Source organism: Motacilla alba, chromosome 1, assembly GCF_015832195.1.
Source record: "Motacilla alba alba isolate MOTALB_02 chromosome 1, Motacilla_alba_V1.0_pri, whole genome shotgun sequence".
Taxonomy (NCBI): domain Eukaryota; kingdom Metazoa; phylum Chordata; class Aves; order Passeriformes; family Motacillidae; genus Motacilla; species Motacilla alba.
Window position 1 is genome coordinate 45663976 of NC_052016.1, and position 17972 is coordinate 45681947.

At 40.5% G+C, this 17972-nt stretch overlaps 1 protein-coding gene across 12 annotated transcripts in view; it reads left to right on the top strand.

Moving 5' to 3' along the window:
* The window catches only part of FAT3 (FAT atypical cadherin 3), a 399575-nt gene that overhangs the window by 357015 nt on the left and 24588 nt on the right, over window positions 1-17972 (top strand). For all 12 annotated transcript variants that reach the window (XM_038142935.1, XM_038142926.1, XM_038142945.1 and 9 more), the window contains 3 exons: window positions 6316-6450; window positions 7471-7628; window positions 15216-15684. In XM_038142935.1, coding sequence (XP_037998863.1) covers window positions 6316-6450; window positions 7471-7628; window positions 15216-15684 — 762 coding nt within the window. The remainder of the gene's footprint in view (window positions 1-6315; window positions 6451-7470; window positions 7629-15215; window positions 15685-17972) is intronic.

Genomic DNA, 17972 nt, shown 5'->3' on the forward strand with positions numbered 1-17972 from the left:
TCAATTCTGAAAAAAATACCATGATTCCCTATCTGAGGTACTTTCAAGAGCAGACTATCTGTCCACTTTTTAAGTAAGAGTCTTACAAGTTTCAAATAGGCATATCTATCATAACAATAGTCAGCATTTTGTTACACATGAAAGGCTCTAAAGTAAAGGATTTTCACAGATTTAAAAGGGACAATGCTGCAATATCCTCCAGTCAGGTCCAGGAGCCAGTGCGGGAGCACTGTCTGCCAAACTTTTTTATATTCTCTAAGTTATACGTTAGTCTCACTTTTGTATCAAGAAATCACAAATCCTCATCTCCATGGGGATAGTTATAGTCCTCATAGTCAGAAACTGGTTTTCTGGCAGCCAAAATTTTTACTGTTTATCATTTCATTTCACTACCTATTAAAGTCAATAATGATGTATTATTCCCTCTGCCTCATAATCCCTTAGCTTAACTCCAAAAGAGGGACTTTGCAGTGCAGCACAGGCCTGACCCAGCAGCTCTCTTAGCACAGCAAGCTTGCAATGGGAGCACAGAAATTCAGCTGGGACAGCGATTTCCAAATTCTTCTGTCATGTACCAGTCAATCCTCAAAATGGATGACAGGCTGCTGGAGAGGCAGTGTGGTTCTGAGAGCGACTGTAGCCCTCAGCCTCTGGACCATTTATCATGGCCTTGAAGGCTGCTGTGTGGGAACTCTTGTAACAGGCAGCTTGTCCTGGTCCTGCTGAAAAGCTGGAGGGGTTCCCACTGCTCCTGTTTGAGCCACTAAGCCGGGATTTCCATGCGGGATCCACACGATTTGGGGTGGGGTTGAGCACATCCAGCCTGCTATACAGCCTGTAGGAAAAAAAATGTCCAGAGCTGCTGAATGTGGTATAGTTGCCAAAGGTGAACTCCTTGGTGTCTGTTACTTGCAGAGTAATAATACACCTTGGTGGGAAGGAAAAATTCATGCTTTGGGCCTTCTCCTTGTTAGTTAATGCTTAATCCTCTTCTACTGTTTTTAATTAAAGGAGACACAGAAAATATTTTGGTGTTTAGGTAAACACACTGTGTATTCTCACACAGACGATAACGCAGACTTGTGAGAGCATAATAGAGAATGTATGGGTAGTTTGCTTTCATGAAAGCTAAAGACTAGAGTAAAAGAGTTAGTAGTCTTCCATAGGTGGTTCTTATAAATAAATGCACAAATTGAGCAATTCCAGAAAATGTGCACAAATTTACTTTGGCTTGTTTAACGAGATAGCATTAGCAAGATATTAGCAGTATAATAAAGGTATTATACTTCCTTTGTTGTTAAAAGAGTTCCACATCCAGTAAATATTAATACCTTGAATTATGAAAAATCCATTAAAATACTGCATATGTTTCCAGATATCTGATTCAATTATGGCCCAGAAAGCTTGAGTTTGAACTAATTCACTCATTCTTGAAATATGTATCATACTTGGAGTGTTTTTGTCTACTGGCAGATGTCACAGATATGCACAATTTATGCATGCCAGCTGTGCATAACTTACCTAGATTACCTTTGTGAGCAAACAGAGTTATCTAATGTGAAAATGCAGGGAGACTGTAAAGTAGGCAGTGGGTGAACTTCAGAGTTTCAGCAGCTCATCTCTGGAAGGGTAAGTTCAAAAGTTCACATGCATCAATCTTAGCTTTTAAATCAATAAAATTGAACTAAAGAGTTTTCCAATAACAGACTGTCTCCTTAGATTTTTTGCTCATCTGTTTGTGTTTGTATGAAAAATATTGTCACAAACTGGGGTTTGTGTCAGCGTGACCAGAGGGGCTCTGAGATTACCAACCTCCCATCACATGGCATGAGGTATGCAAACATCTGTCAGTGCTGGGAGAAATAATTGTAGGAGGAATGGAATAAATATATTCCTGTAAAACATTTCTCACGGCATTCTCATTTTTCAGAGGCAAAAATCTATTCCCTGGTTTTTCATGATGCAAGGTAATTCTTTTGTGTTGAGACAAAGGTGCAGGGGCAGAGCAGGTTTTGTTGGGACTGCTTTGCTCTAGAGTTGTTTTGCATTATAATCTTACAAAAGTGATGGTACATTAATATGAGGAAGAGGAATGGATTGAAATAATTACATTACATTAATATGAGGGAGAGGAATGGATTGAAATAATCTTGACAAATATGGGCCTATATCTACATCTGTGCTGGTCACTCCAGGCCCCATTTCAGATAGTGGGAAGAATGAGGTATTTTTAATAATGTGATACATCTCTCCCTAGATGTCTAAAATCAGTCAGATGAATCATGCCCTAAAGTTAGATGAGATGAATTCCATTTCAAATGTTTAACATGGTTCTGGCCTAATAGTTTGAAAGAATTTTCTAATTGACCCAGGATCGTTCAGCAAAAGTGCAGATACATCCACGTTACTTAATCAAGAGAACAGCAGCTTTGGACCACTCTATCATGAAACAAGATAATTCAGACTTTATGAAGCCAGTTTTAGTATTTTATGAATGCTCTGACAGAAGGAAATCACTGACTGTGAGAATCTGCTGTTAATAAAGGACCTATTCTTCAGAGGTGATTTTTAGCCTCAGCTCCACAGAGCACACATTGCCTCTTAAAGAGTCCCGAATTCTTTGAAGGACTGGGCATCAGCAACCCAGTTCTTATGTGTACAACAGTGCTTTTCCCATTTTCAGGAAGCACACACATGCATATTAATGAGCCTGGAATTCTCCTGGCAAGGAAAATTGAAGAAAAAGGTCTGTGCTTGGGAACAGAGAACTGCAGATAACTTGGTTAGATCTGGCTGTAGTCTGTTTTATGTCACCTTTGTCCAAGGAAGGTTTTCTCCCTGTGTTCCTACAACTCTGGTTTTCAGGAATCTCCTTCCTTCCAAGCTTTTTTTTTTTTTTGTGTGTAAGTGAGAAAAACAGAGTCTTTGTAATACTCCTGCAGATTCAGGAGACTAGGCTGGTAAAAAACCACCTAAAATCACAAGGCTGAAGTTAAAATTGTTGAAGCGCTCAATTTTCAAAATATATTTACAATCCCAGAAGTGCTCCTTTTTGGAAGGAATAGGAATTAAATAAATCTCTCATCTTGCAATGGAACAGTGTTTTCTGCCTCAGTATATTGGTTAGAAGATTGAAATACTTTTATCTTCTTTTAGAGAATTAAGCTGAAGATGATCTGTCAAAATCAAGTGGGTCTATTCCACCTTTTCCTGCCACGCACTGCTTGATGCTAGCTCGTGTGTTTCTGTGGTACCTTGTAAAGAACAGTTTTTATTAATACTAATGTGAGTTTCAAGAGAATGCCAAGGATTGTCTGGACCTGCCTCGGAAAAAAAAAAGATCAATTTGAACCTATATTTCTTGAATCTTTTATTGGATGGAAAATAGACTGCTCTTTGGAGTGGAAATGCAACATTAGAATAATTTTATTTAAACTCAGGCTGTAAATCTTTGATGTGGACAACGTAACCTTGAACAATTTTACAATTTTGCTCCACATAGTTGTGAAATCAGCCTGAAAATGTGTGTTAGCTGGGGCAATGCAATAATGCAGATTTGTAGCTTATGTACTTATAACCATACAGACAGGCATAAAGCACTTCTCGCAAGTCTGAATATTTTAAAGTTTCGTGACAGCTATGAAATCCTGCTGCAGCAGGATGAATAAAAAGTTGGTTTCCTTGTAGTTTACCAGAAGGAGTGTTCTTGGCTGTTCAGGATAAACAGTTCTCTCCACCGTTGCATGGAGTACATTAGATCTTTTCCATATATTTTCTGAATGTGAAAGGATGGCTCTAAAGTACAAATCAGAGTTTGAATCAGATAAAAAAAAAAAAGCCTGGCAGAGGTGGATAACAAAGGAAGCTGTTCCTTTATTGCTTCATGTCAAGGATACAGTCATAGGTTAGGGGATGTGAAAATTTGCAGAGCCACATTTGGAAATCTCAGTGCCTCTTTCTGCTGCACAGTGACGAGCTGTGGGGCTTTAGTCCAAATGGCATGTCTGTCAGCTACACAGAGGCTCACTTGAATTGCAGCCTCACAAAAGGTTTAAGTTTGTTCAAAGAAGAGATTTACTCTGCAGACACTAGAATGCTGTGTATTTGTCACATAAGAATGAGTTAAAATAGCTAAAACAACCAAGGTGAAAATACAAAGCAGCCTGTAGAATTTTTAACAACCCATTATAATTTCAGAAATAATTGTTACTTTCTATTGAATTCTAAGAAATGAGGAGTTTTATTCTAAAAAAAAGCCAAACAAACCAAAGTATAGAAAACATCATATTCTCTGTTAAATTCTTCAGATCATACATTTAAATAAAATATGAATCTGTAGTCCAGAACCCTATGAGAGTTTTTTTTTTCTTGATTCTATAAGGCCTAAAGTGTGACTGTGTATTGCAGCTGTTATTCCTGTTAATGTTACCTACTAATGTGATTAATAAAGATTGCCATGCATCATTTTCTTACAGTGCTACAGGCAGTACTGTAAATCTTTTACTCCATAGACCTCTCAAACAAATGTTTGATAAAGGAGGAGAGGATGTTAAACATTAAATTGACTGTGCTGTACATCAAGGAGGACATTTACAGTAATTGCCATATTTGTAGTCAGCCCATGTCCACTTTGAAAGCTACAGTAGTAATTTTTCTTCTCCCAGAAAATACTTAGTGTCAGGTAATTTCAGCTATGCTTACTATGAGCCCTGCTTGGCTTGTACAAAACTGTGAGAGCAGTAAGAGTCTTTCTTTCATTACTTTTAGAGATGTACTCCATGACAAGTTGATTCTTCCTATATAAACTGTAAATAAAACAATGTGCTCAAAAGTAAACTGGTTTTTGAATCTGATAAGGATCTTACAATATAGATCCTGCAATATGCAAGAACTGCCACTATTCAGAAAGCAATGAGTAGGAAGGTGCTTATTATCATTAAATTCATTACCTGCATGTCTTAAATAAATTTACTTGATAAACAAAAGAAGATGTGTCTGTCCATTCCCAGCAACTACCTTTGCCTCCATTCATGCTGGGGCTGCAAATCAACAAAAGCAAGGGCAGGGAGTGCCTTTTTTTCCTGTACTTGAAGACTGCTTTCCTAACAGCCATACACAGATACCCAAATGTAGAAACTGACCCCACATCTCCCAAGTATCTTATTGCAACCCAGAAGAGGTTACCTGTTGTGGAAGTCACATATTTCTGAAAATTCATATAACAAAGCAGCAATAGTTGTATCATGTTTTGTATTATTGTAGACAGTGTGTGCAAATCTTTTACAATTAGGGCAATCAAAACAGATTTATTTGGACACTTTTGGAATTTACATTGAAGTTTTAGCCAAACCCCGTGAAATGCGGAAAATTCTTTTGACATTGACAGGCTTTATGTAGTAAGTCCTTGACATGCTCAGCATGATAGATGTAAAGAATTTAGGGGGTTTTGAAAAACCTACATATAATTGTGTCGCTCAAGTATTTGAAGAAAAATGTAAAAGTCAGTATAGTTCTGTCCCTGCAGATTAGAAAAAAGGAGGGCAGGTTTTGATAGCCTGGGCAAGCTGGACAGGATATGAGATCTCAAAAATGTCAGGAAGAGTATAGGGCAAATCTCAGAAATGTCAGGAAGAGCACAGGCAAGTTTGCCTGTGCTGTACGATCAAGCTGGCAGCATGTCCTGTGTAGTATGAGAATGAAAAATCCTGGCGTCACTGGTGCCCAAGCATGGCTTAGAATCACAAATTATCCTGGGTTGAAAGGGACCCAGAGGGATTCTGGAAGTCCAGCTGCTGGCCCTGCACAGGACCACCAAGAATCACATCATGTGCCTGAGAGCATTGTCCAAATGCTTCTTAAACTCTGGCAGGCTTGGTGCTGTGACCATTTCTACCTCCTTGATTTGTTTCTCATGGGTGTGCTGGGGGAAGAGGAGTGCATAGCTTCAAGCAGTTTTTTTTCCTCGTATCTCTAAAGCCCCTGTGCAGGAAGCTTTGTGGGAAAATGAATGGCCTGAGAGTTATCACACAGAGTTATAAACCAGTTACTGCTCATAATAGTTTGTTTTTATAATATGTTCCCATGGGGTTTAGGGCAGTCTTTGGAAAAGAACTATTGCACTTTTGCTGTGTAGTTGCCCAAAAGCTGTTCCTTTCTATGAAGGTTTGTTGGGGCTTTTTTGTTGTTGGTTTTATTATTAAGCCATTTTTTGCTTGTACTGAAGTGTGCGATCAATAATTGTCTTTCATTACTCTTGTACTGCAGCAGATCATGCTTCACAATGTGGATCCCTGACAGTATTTTACCTTATTGCAGGAGCACTCTGCCCAGGTTCCAATGATCCCTGTCTAGAGAAGCCGTGTCCAGGGGACATGCAGTGTGTGGGGTATGAAGCCAACCGGAGACCGTTCATCTGCCAGTGCCCACCAGGAAAGCTTGGCGAGTGTTCAGGTGCATGTCACAGCCATAAAGGGGGATATACTTGGACAATAAAGTGCTGCCATTCTCATTTTGTGGGCAGAGGTGGCAGTGAAGTTAACAGAAAATGTACTGCTTAACCCATCTCAGCACGGGCGCTTGGGGTGTGTGCTTATAAGCCCTATAAATACTTGTCTTTACAGCTAAGGGGATGTATGTAGACTGTGATCCACTTTCTGTTTGGAAATTCCCACTGGCTTGCTCAAATACCAGCTCAGTAAAACAGGCTGCTGAGAAAACAGGATTTTTCCTAGAGAATGTTGTGCCAGATGTTTTCCTGCCCATGGGCAAAGCTCTGTAATTAACTCTTCTGCTTACTATTTAGATTACCAAAATTCCAGCCTTTATTAATGAAAACACTACACTATCCCAAAAAGAAAGTTTGAGGATATCTGCTAGTTCTCTGCATCTGTGATGTTCCCTGGGACATGAAGAGCCAGGTGGACAGGCAGTGAAGCAGACCTTTCTGTTGACTTCAGTGCATCCCAGGCTACAGGACAGAGGATTTGTGCTGTTTGCCTGATGAAAGCGTGGCAGATACTGAACTGTGGTGCTGAGTACTGGTTGCAGGGGACTCATTGTGAGGGTTTGGCTGACATCTGCCCACACGTAACTTGACACCCATAACTCAACTGCCTGATGTACAGGTGTGGTCATCTTTGATTCCCTCTGTTATCAGTTGGGCAAGACTGGTGCCTCCAGGAGTGTATAAGCTGAAAAATGCTGAATACTTGGAGAAATATCTTTTTTTCTTTTTAAATATGGAGAAATAGAACTTTCCTGTATCCCCTGAAAAATAGCTTTAAAAAAAGGAAATGGAGAAATATTTTGTAGTAGATGCAAGCTTTGTTTTCTCTCATCAAAAATGAGTTTTTTTTTATTTCTTCCTAGTCATTCTCATTAACTTTATAAATTCTTTAATTATTTAACAGTTGAGGAATTGTTTTATATATCACTAAAACCACATGTGTCTTTTCAAAATGGTTGTTTCAGGCCACACTTCCCTTAGCTTTGCTGGGAATAGCTACATTAAATACCGTGTTTCTGAAAATAGCAAGAAAGAGGAATTCAAGTTGGCTCTCCGGCTGCGAACCCTGCAAAGCAATGGGATTATAATGTACACCAGAGCGAATCCCTGTATAATTCTGAAGGTAATTAAAATAACTTATCTTTTCTGCAGTTGTTTTTCTCGATTCTGTATTTTCTCTTGGCTCTTGATTTGGGGAATGCTGTTCTCATTTCAGCTGTAGATTGAGAAGATGAAGTCTGATTCTAACAGGGAAAAACAATTTCAACAACAGCAGCAGCAGCAACGATCAGAAAAGCAGCTTGTTAGTGCTACTTTACTTGGAAAATTCCCCACTGGGTGCTGTTCATTATAAGCACATTATGTGTGTCTGTGTGCAGGAGCCAGTCTGCACGAGATGTAAGATTTGGCCATTTATATGATTATGTAGTCAAAACGAAGCCTGCTGAAATTGCTGTTCCTCCCTTCTGTCCTGGCTGTGGTTAGAGGATATGCCCTCACTGTTAGTGAGCTAATTCCAGGAACCAGCTGCTTAGAACGTGTCTCCTACTGAATATGAAGATCTCTGCACCCTGTGGATTAAGATTCTTTGTTGATAGAGTCATGGGGTCGATGGAGATTGATTCCAAATCAATATTTAATTGATAAGCTTCCCATGTTGTTTTTTTTTTTGTTTTGGTTTGGTTTTTTTTGGGGTTTTTTTTTTGGTTTCTGTGGAATGGCAAATAAATGCAGGATGGAAAGGGAGTGCTAGGCTCATCCAAGAGCCTGCACATGTAGTATTTTTGCTATAGCCTCTAAGGTACCAAATGAAAGCATTGACATTTGTAATTCAACCACATTCTATAATTCAGCAGTGGAAGAAATGGCACAGAGCCTTTTGTGTCTGTATTTGCAATCTTTAGGGTACTTTTGGCTGAAAGCTTAGGTAACGTTAAAGTGGTTAGATGAGTTATTAATGGACAGCAAATAATTTTATATCTGTTAGACTGAAGTATTTAATGAACAAGAGTACTGTCTGTCATTCACCAGGAACTGTCAGCATTGTTCAGATTTGCACAAGACAACCTCTGCTTTGAGACACGTAGAAATGCAGTTTGAACTTTCAAGCATGTGTTTTTGTTTAAAAAAAAAAAAAAACAAGCAAAACTGCAGGTTGGAAGACCTTCTTTGAAGTCTTCATCATGCTTGCTCTTAGCATCTGTCAGTAGGTAATGTTTGCAATTTGGTAATTACAAAAAATACTTGGGGAAAAAAGAAATGGCCCTGGTGGAATGTCCCACTTGAAAACAATAGGAGATGATACAGAGATGGCCTGAATTGGAGTTAGAATGGTGATAGGAGAATTCATCTTGCTGGAGTTTTTTGTGTAAAGCTCTCATCATTAAGGAGCACAGCATATCCAGATCATAGACAACTGAGTGAAAATATCCAGTGGAAGCAGGGAAATTTTGCCACCAAAATAGTAAGGTTGATGCTACTACTATTATTAAAAAAGAAAAAACCAAAAAAACACACACACAAAAAAATCCCACACCAGGAAAAAAAAAAAAAAAACACACCCAAAACAAAAATAAATCCAAATCACAATCCAAATTACAATGGCCTGAATTCAGTATTTAGTTGTGAGGTAGGAATCATGTTTTCAGTCCCCACTTCACATAATCACCTAATTAGTCTTTGAAAGATGCTGAGTTAAAAATGATACTTCAAGGAGCAGCAACAAGAGCTGTGGTTATTGTGCTCCAGTCTCAGTCAGCAGCCTCCATGTTAAGCTGTTTTGCTTCCTGGGTCTAAGAAACAAAGAAAGAGAAAGTAGAGAGCTTCATATGCAGTGGCTGCATCACATATCTGATGAGTGAGGTCCATGGTCGTGTATGGATGCAAAGCCTCTGCTTTGTCCTGTGCATTGGTCAGGGGAGGACATAGGGAATTGCCTTCTCAAATCTTCATGTTTAGCTTTTCAGTAGGGCCAGATTCGCTGTTGCAGTGAATCCTTTTCCCAGGTCTGGCACTGGGCTTCTGCATGCATGGGGTTTAAAGGAAACAAAATCATTACATTCAGCATAGGTTTTTTTAAGAAATGGTATCACTTAAAAGATGAGGAATTGTCAGAGTTTGGTTTGTGAAGGTCTTTTAACCGAGGAGTATCAGGCTAAATTCTCAAAAAACGTGCTCTGTGGCAGACAAATGGCATCATGCTCAAGGGATTCAGCCCTGTCAGGTCTCTTCAGGGATGGCTCATGGACTGCACTTTGGGAATCCCTGACTCAGGTGTTTTCAAGGAAGTTTTGCTTAGACTTTCTAAACACGCATTTTTTTCATTTGTAAACCAGAGGTAAGGCTTCCTTTAACCAGGTACATATGTTGGGAGGTAGGGAGGCACTCAGAAATGAGGCCATTAAGCAGATTAATTAGAGGTCTATAAATGTGAAGTTGTTATCATTTGAGCATTGCTTTCAATTAAATTAAACATGAGGAGAAGCTTTCCAAATAGAGGATAAAGGTTGAAATCCTGTGTTCTTTTGAGCACTCTGGCATCACTCCAGCAAAGCACTTAATCACTTGCTTAACTTCCTGTATTTGAAACCAATTGGAACTATTCACATACCTTACTTTTAAGCATCTACTTAAGTATCCGCTGGATTAGCACCAGAGGGCCCAGCACCATCACTGAACTTCAAATAAAGGCAGAGGTGGAAGAAATTTAGACTCACAAGGTATGAATGCATGGGAAGACAGGCAGAAACACCTGTGCTGTTGGGGCACAGAGTGGCATTGATTGTTTTGAAGCAAGTCTCTTCCATTGCAGTCTGTTTAAAAATTAATGCTGCAATATGCTTTTTGTGGTTTAGATGGCCAGCTTAATTTTGGAAGCTCATACATTTGTGATAACTCCAGGGATGGAAATATTTCATAATCTTAAGACAGTGTCCTTCCTGGATGAATAATCAATTCCATAGAGCAAACTGCTTGTCTACTACTTTGCTGAAAGCCTATCAGCTACACTCTATTGTTATAATAAAATAAGGATGTTATTTATTTAGCTGCTTCAAATAAAGCAAAAACTCATCCATTGATTTTGAGAGGTTGGCTTTTTTTTTTTTTTTTTTTTTTTTTTTTTTTTTTTTTTTTTTTTTGTTGCCTTCTCTTGCTTTTAAGACAATTGGAGCAAAATGAGATGCAGGTCAATGTTGGCTTTTTTTTTTTCTCTTGGAAAGATTGCATGTCACAAAACCAGTACCACTCTTTCCTTTTTACCTATGTAGCAGCTAACTCAGAAAAGTAAGATTTAATCATGTAAAGCATTACAAGGCTATTGCAAAAGAGAATTCAATTTTTTTTTCCCAAGGAATATAATGGAGATTCATCTTGTTTTGTGAAATTTTAAGGATTAAAAATAGGTAAAAAAAGACTTTCCCATCATGCCATAAATATAGCAGCTAAACAGTAAAAGGCAAGCATATGCTCTTTGGTCCAGGCAGTAATGTGAAACTTTGCGTGGCTTGGTTAAGTGTGTATTACACATTTTAATGCATTACTGCTGCATGGCTTATGCTGGATACGACTGAAGTTTGGATATGATCCCAGTTGTGGCTGGAGTTGAAACGAGTAATGTTTTAATTAAATACACCGTTTTACGCAAACGAACCTGAAATGCAATTCGGCTAACGAAATATTTCCCCAGATAGATTAGGAGGCAGCATATTGTATCCATGGTGTTTGACTGCAGATGGACTGTGTGAGCTGCAGGTGGTCTCAGAAGAACCATTTGATCATTTTATTACCTCTGTTGATACACAAATATGGATGTTAGCCAAACATCTTAGCCAGACTAATATTCTAATATAATTTACAGTATGTGTTTGGCTCCATTCTGCCCACTGAATGAAATTATTGAAATGTAACAGATTGCCACAGCTTTTGGAGTCTTCGCTGTTCTTTTAAATTCCCTACAGGTGAGGAATCTTGTGGCATATATGTTTAAGTGTACATTAACCTCCCTGTCACAGTTGTTATAACTAAGACTGTAACTAAACCCTGAGCCTAGAAAGCTCTGGGAAGTGGAAGCTTTGTGGGAATTTTCTGCCCAGCTAGGATAAAGCAGTATCTCTCTGCTTTCATGGTGCAGAGGGTTTCTGCTGGTGCCATGGGCTGCACTGGTGAGGGGTTCCAAAGTTTGCACATGTCTGCTGTGAGATGGAGTAACTCAGGCTTTCTGCAGTGTTGCACTACATAGATGGATGAAAAAAGCAACACCACAAATTCAGTGCTGGACTGACAGTCTGACGCTACCAGCTCTCAACCAGATCAACCATGCTACTGAGGTTTTTGTCTGGATAACTGCTGAGCCTGGACAAGAGCCTGGGTATTCATTGGATGCCCGTATTTTTTGCTTGAATGTCCCTCAGTTAGCTTGAAGTTCAGCTTTTCTTGGTACCGAGGTCCAGGCTATAGTCAAAGAACCCCCTCTGAGGACTGAGCAGTGACCCTGACATCTCTGTGGCTACAAGGAATCACAGAAACACTAGGGAACAGTTGCTGAAGGACAGTTGAATTCTCTGTACTTAGGAGTGGGGACAGCAATTTTACCTGTTAGGTGGAAAAACCTTCTCCTCCCTGCCTGGCCAGTCCAGCTGCTGAGTACTCAAGAGTGAAGCCCTTTCCAGCTTCTGTTCCTTGCCAGCTCTTCCTTTTCTCCCTACTCCTCCTTGAGGTCCATCAAGGAACAATTACTTCCTCCCAGCCCCTCTGCAGCAAGGCCCATGACCATCTGATTAATGAAAGTGCTTTTATGGTCCCACAGCTAGGGATATCTGGGCATGTCACAGAGTCTTTAATGTATGTATCTGTAAAGCAGTGGTGTGAGGTAGGGAAATGACGTTACCCCTCTTCTGCTGATGGAGACCTGAAACTAATGGCTTGCTTGAGATCTCAGAGGAAGAATGTTACAGAGTGTGGATTCCCATGCAGATCTGTCATGTCTTCGTCTAGTACTGTAAGCATCAGACCATCTTTCCCATCTTTCACTCTAGTTAGAGGTTACTCATGTTTCTTCAATAACAGGAAGGAAACTTAACCCTTCAGACAATATATATTTACTGTGCATGTCAGATCATCTGCTGGTAAAGAGAAATAAAAGTGGATGAGAAAGATGTATAAAACATATTTTAATAGCAATCTTTTAGATCATAGTTTCCTGTATACAAATGGTGTAATATTTATCCCAGGTGCTCAAATGTGGTGTTGCATTTATAAAGATAATTGGAAAAACATGTTCTGTGAGTAAGACTAATAGACATGCAGGCAGTAGGTCCTTCAGGGCATAAGTAGTCATAGGGGAGGTATATGTATGTTATACACAATCAGTAGAAGAGTTTCCATAGGAAAAAGCCTTTTAAGTAAGCAGCAAGTTATCTGCTTATCCAGTGATGGCTGTTTTTCAAAGTGTAATATGTTGGCATGCATTTTTCTGTTTGATTTGTATTCCTGGTGAGACAGACCACACTTTCTGAGCAGCACCTTCAATGTTTATGGAGTGTTTTGTTGCACAGGGAGGAAAAAAACTATTGCTCCATCTCTGGAGAGAAAGAATTCTCTGTTTATCAGGGCATCTTGTTTACCAAGATCCCCCCTGAGAATATGCTTTAACAGACCCAATTTCAATCTACAGAAACTGTTTACAGCTGAGTTTTGAGTCCTTTAAGAAAATGTTTTTTAATGAAAAATGATCCAGACTCCTTATTCTGTACATCCATTAGCCTTATTTGATTGAGCTGTAGGAGTACCAAGCAACGTCCATCCCTTAAGCATGTATTACAGTCATAGATCTGATTTCTTCTCAGTTTCATTACATCCTACAGATCAGGGACTGCAAAACAGCCGGTTGTTCACAGCAGGGGCTAATTCTAGCTCCTTCCCTTGACTCCTTGTACATGTATTCATTCCTCTACACCCCCTCATACCATGCAGAGTAAGTGGGCAGCTGGCATCCATGGGGAGATTGCCTCATGCTTAGCACCTCTGTGTCCATGCTGCTGAGCAACCACCAAGCAGAGGACTGGTGTGGTTTTATCCCGATTGCCCAGTGTGTTTTGGCTTGAGGTCCAGTTTAGAGTCAAGAAACCAAGGATTTGCAAAGGGGAAGGAAATCCAGAGATCTACAGATCTCAAGATTTTGCCTTTAGTTTTTCTCCTGGTAGTTTTGTCAACCTTCAAGAACATAAAATTCTGATAATTGCAGACAACATGAACTGCTCCTGTAGATTAGCGCTTTCCTGTTTACCTTCAAGCCACATCATGGAACCTGTCTGAGAAGAGTTTGAGCACGCAATCACAGACCAAGGGATGTCTTCATCTAACATGACTGTTCATGCTAGAAATGGGCAAAAATGGCCAAAGGCAGATGGACACACTGCAGTGTCCTCACATCTGTGTTTTCCATTACAGTTCAGCAGGCCACCGAAGCTCTGTGGGGTTCTTGCATTGACAGCTGCGGAAACTCTGTTCTCACTGAGGGGAGCAGTCAGTCTCTGTAACAGATGCACCAGTGAGAGGACAATGTGAGCTGCCAGGAAGGATGAAAAATGACACAGCACCTGAACTTTTCAGGGGGATAAATAATGGGACAGAAATGTCTTGAAATGGGGTTTGCAGAAATAAATACTTCATAGTGCATGACATAAAGGTAAAATACTTGGAAGAGCTTTCAGAGAACTTGAATCCAATTAATGTGTCATAAGAAATTATTTCCAACCTTGTCAGCCATTTTAAACTTATATACCATCTGTTAGAGAAACCTAAAATCTTTGGGTAAACTGCTAATCAGGAAAGCAGCATTTCGTATCCTTTCCCTCGCTCTACACTTTGCCTGCCCCAGCAGGATAGCACAGATTTCTCTTTATGAGGACTTGGGATGGGTGAGGGACAGGAGGGAGAGTGAGAAATCCCCTACAAACTCTCTAAATCCAGGAGTCCAGCATAAATATTAGGAAAGAAAGAAAAGCAAGACCCATTTTATGTCATCTGTGAGGTATACACAGAGCAGGTTGTGTTGCATCTTTGGGAAATAACTGACTTCTGTCAACTAGTATCTTATTGTTGTAATTAGTGATAGTAAACTTATGATGTTTAAGGGAAAATCTGCACCTCGTTGAGATGCTCCTTAAAGTCACAGAAGCACAGGATGTCTGCATGAACAGAGTACCTAACATCACCAGCTGAAAGTGTGGCCATTGGCATTGCCACAAGCCTCTCAAACACTAAGAGGTGATCCTATGACCTGACCATCTTTTTGATAACATCAGCTACTGGGAGCAGAATCACAGCTCTCAGACTTGCTGAGAGAGACACAGCTGTTCGACAGCAGAGCCAAGAGCAGAACAAGGGTGCTCAAGTCCATATCCTGTTCAGTAAAACATATAATTATCCCAGTTTTCACCTGTGTTCTGCACCCATATGATTTTCTGTATTTTTAGTTTTCCTGCAGTAATTGGCTTCAGGCAAATTCAAAGTAAGCTGATATTTTCCTCTATTTTTTTTCTCACGATAAAGGCACAGCTTTTTGCTGTTTTAGTGTCATGTAGGAGAGCAGCTTTAACACTGTGCAGAGACTGTCTAGAAGTTCTCTGTGCTTCCATATTCTCTGTGAGAGTGTATTATGAGACAGCTGAGCACCTGAAGGGGTTTGATTTCTGTTTTACTCCTGCAGATTGTCGATGGCAAACTCTGGTTCCAGCTGGATTGCGGAAGTGGCCCAGGAATCCTGGGAATTTCTGGAAGGGCCGTTAATGATGGAAGCTGGCATTCGGTCTTCCTGGAGCTGAACCGCAATTTCACCAGCTTGTCCCTGGATGACAGCTACGTGGAGCGCCGCAAAGCCCCCCTCTACTTCCAGACGCTCAGCACAGATAGCTCCGTCTACTTCGGCGCCCAGGTCCAAGTGGATAACGTCCGCAGCCTGACTGACAAGAGGACGACGCAGGTCCTGAGCGGCTTCCAGGGCTGCCTGGACTCAGTAGTCCTAAATAACAACGAGCTGCCCCTCCAGAACAAGCGCAGCAGCTTCGCAGAAGTGGTTGGCCTGACGGAATTGAAGCTCGGCTGCGTCCTGTATCCCGATGCCTGTGAGAGACACCCCTGCCAGAACGGCGGCACCTGTACTGCCGTGCCATCTGGTGGTAAATGTTTTCATTACTTTGTGGGCTTCCCCCTCCCTGTTTTCCTCTGTAATTTATTGCCAGAGATGGTTTTATGCAGCAACATGCTTGAAAAATCTCATGAACTCTATAAAACTCTGATAGGTATTGCAAATTGGGTAAGAGCTGTTTGCTCTATAAATAACAGTGAAATGGTGCCCCTTCTTATTGCATTAGTGTTCCAGGAGGAAATTGATTTATTGGCTGTTAGTATAATCCTATTTCTATAGAAACCAATAGAATTACAATTACTGTAATGTTCAGCTGGATTTTTCAGAATCCATTTACAGCATCCTTACAGCATTGAGGGCTGTACACAAAGATGGTGATTTGAAGTGTCCATCACAGATGTAACAGCAGTGTTGCCTTACTCTGTTTCCGAAGCTGTCACAAATAATTACTGAGCTGTCCACAAACACCTTCGTCCTTTTGGAAGTGAGTAATTTCATTACATGTCTGCATGGAAAATAGCAAGTTGGGCCCATTGTAAACCCCCCTGAACTGTATTTTACAGCTTTCTCAGAGGCCTGAGTGCTCTAAGGTCTAAGTAATATTATCCAAATTTTATAGGGCATTGATTTAGACTGTGCTTGTGATGGAGTTTCCTATCCAGTGGTTATGTGGTGGTTTGTGTCATTTGATACCGGAGACTTACTGCAGTGCACAAGTTACCAGAACAGTCAGCATGTTAGCCAGAGAAAAGCGAACGGCACACATGTAGAACATTGCCTCTCGGGCAGTTCTCTTTCTGCAGTGTTGGAGTTTCCCTTCCATTTCCCCATACTGTATTAGCATGCAGCATTGCACACCTTTTCTGGCAGAACCTTTCTCTGAAAAGCAGGTTGCTCAGCAGAGAGGTTTGCAAGTTCAGAGCTTTCTATCCACTTACTGTCAGTGAGTTTTGGTCATGGTTCTCTAGGGAAGTTCCTGCCTAAACTCTTATTTTATGGAGCATTTAACCACTGTCCCAGGGCTTTCTGCTTTAATGTGTCCATGCAATTCCCTTGCACCCATAGTTATTATTTCTGTTTTTCATTAGTTTAAGCTTGACTCTCATATTTCCTTTCTGAATCCCCTCCACCACACGAGTTTTTGGGCCTAAACTTCAGATCAGTTCAAGACCGACATGGTGAGATCTGAGCAAAACTCTGATAAGTTTCTCAGTTGGATAGCCCCAGTCCTATAAAGTATGTCCTGAAACTGTGGGTTTGTCCATGCTGGGCTGTCATCCCCGCTGGGTCTTTGGCTTTGATTCAGCCACCTCTTCTCCCATGCCATCACAAATGATGCATCAGGGATGCTATCAGCTTTGCTGTTGATGGAAAGAAATGGGAGGATAGTTAGAAGGAATGAAGCATAGCCCTGGCAATCTGGGATGTGTTGTGGGGCATGAGGAAAAATGCTGCTGTTTGTGTGTTTCTCCTTAAGGGTCTTTATTTACTAAGGGAAGGAGAGAAAAGGAGGGCTGCACAACAAGGGCAAAAGAAAATAATTCTGAGACAGGAGGATGCTGCAGCCACTGGAAGAATTGCTAAGCGTGATTATTGAAAGTCCTAGGAAATATGGCTGTAGTATGTACAGAAATGTATGTATGATGGCTTTGATTCAGAGTCCCTACTTAATAAATGAGGTTAACCATTCACCTCACATCCTAGGAAGCATGAGAACAGTTCCTTCTATTGATTTTATTGGAGTCTATTTACAGTATTGCTCAGCAATCTCATGATGAGTAAAATGAAACCTTTCTAACAAAGCTCCTTAGAGTAATTCTTTTTTTCCCAGCACCATGTGCATGCCAATTCAAACTGAGGGAAGACCCGGGGTAGGGGAGAAACAAGCAGCCCTGAAGTTTGGACCCATCTTATTACTGGAATGGCAAATACCATTTTCATATCAAGAAAATTCGCTACTGGAAAGCAGTCACAGAACTGATTTTAACTTGCCTGTGTTCCTGCCTCGGCAAGGGGCATGTGCCCTGCAGGGATGTTTTGGCTGCCTGCCGTCAAAAAATCTGTTTGCTGTTTTTACTGTCTCAGCAGTGTGTGTAAATAAAGGATTGTTATAAAGCCATAATTCCAGTGCAATGGGCCCTGACTGTATGCTGGTGGTTCTACAGCCCAGCCCTTATGGGGAAGGCATGGGCATTTTTGCTTCCACTAGGCAAAGAAATTCTGTTCTTAGTGTCTCCGTATGCTGAAAGGCCACATAATTAAATTCTAAGAGTCCAACAGCATTGCCAGTCCTAGTTGCAGAGCCGCAAATTGCAATGT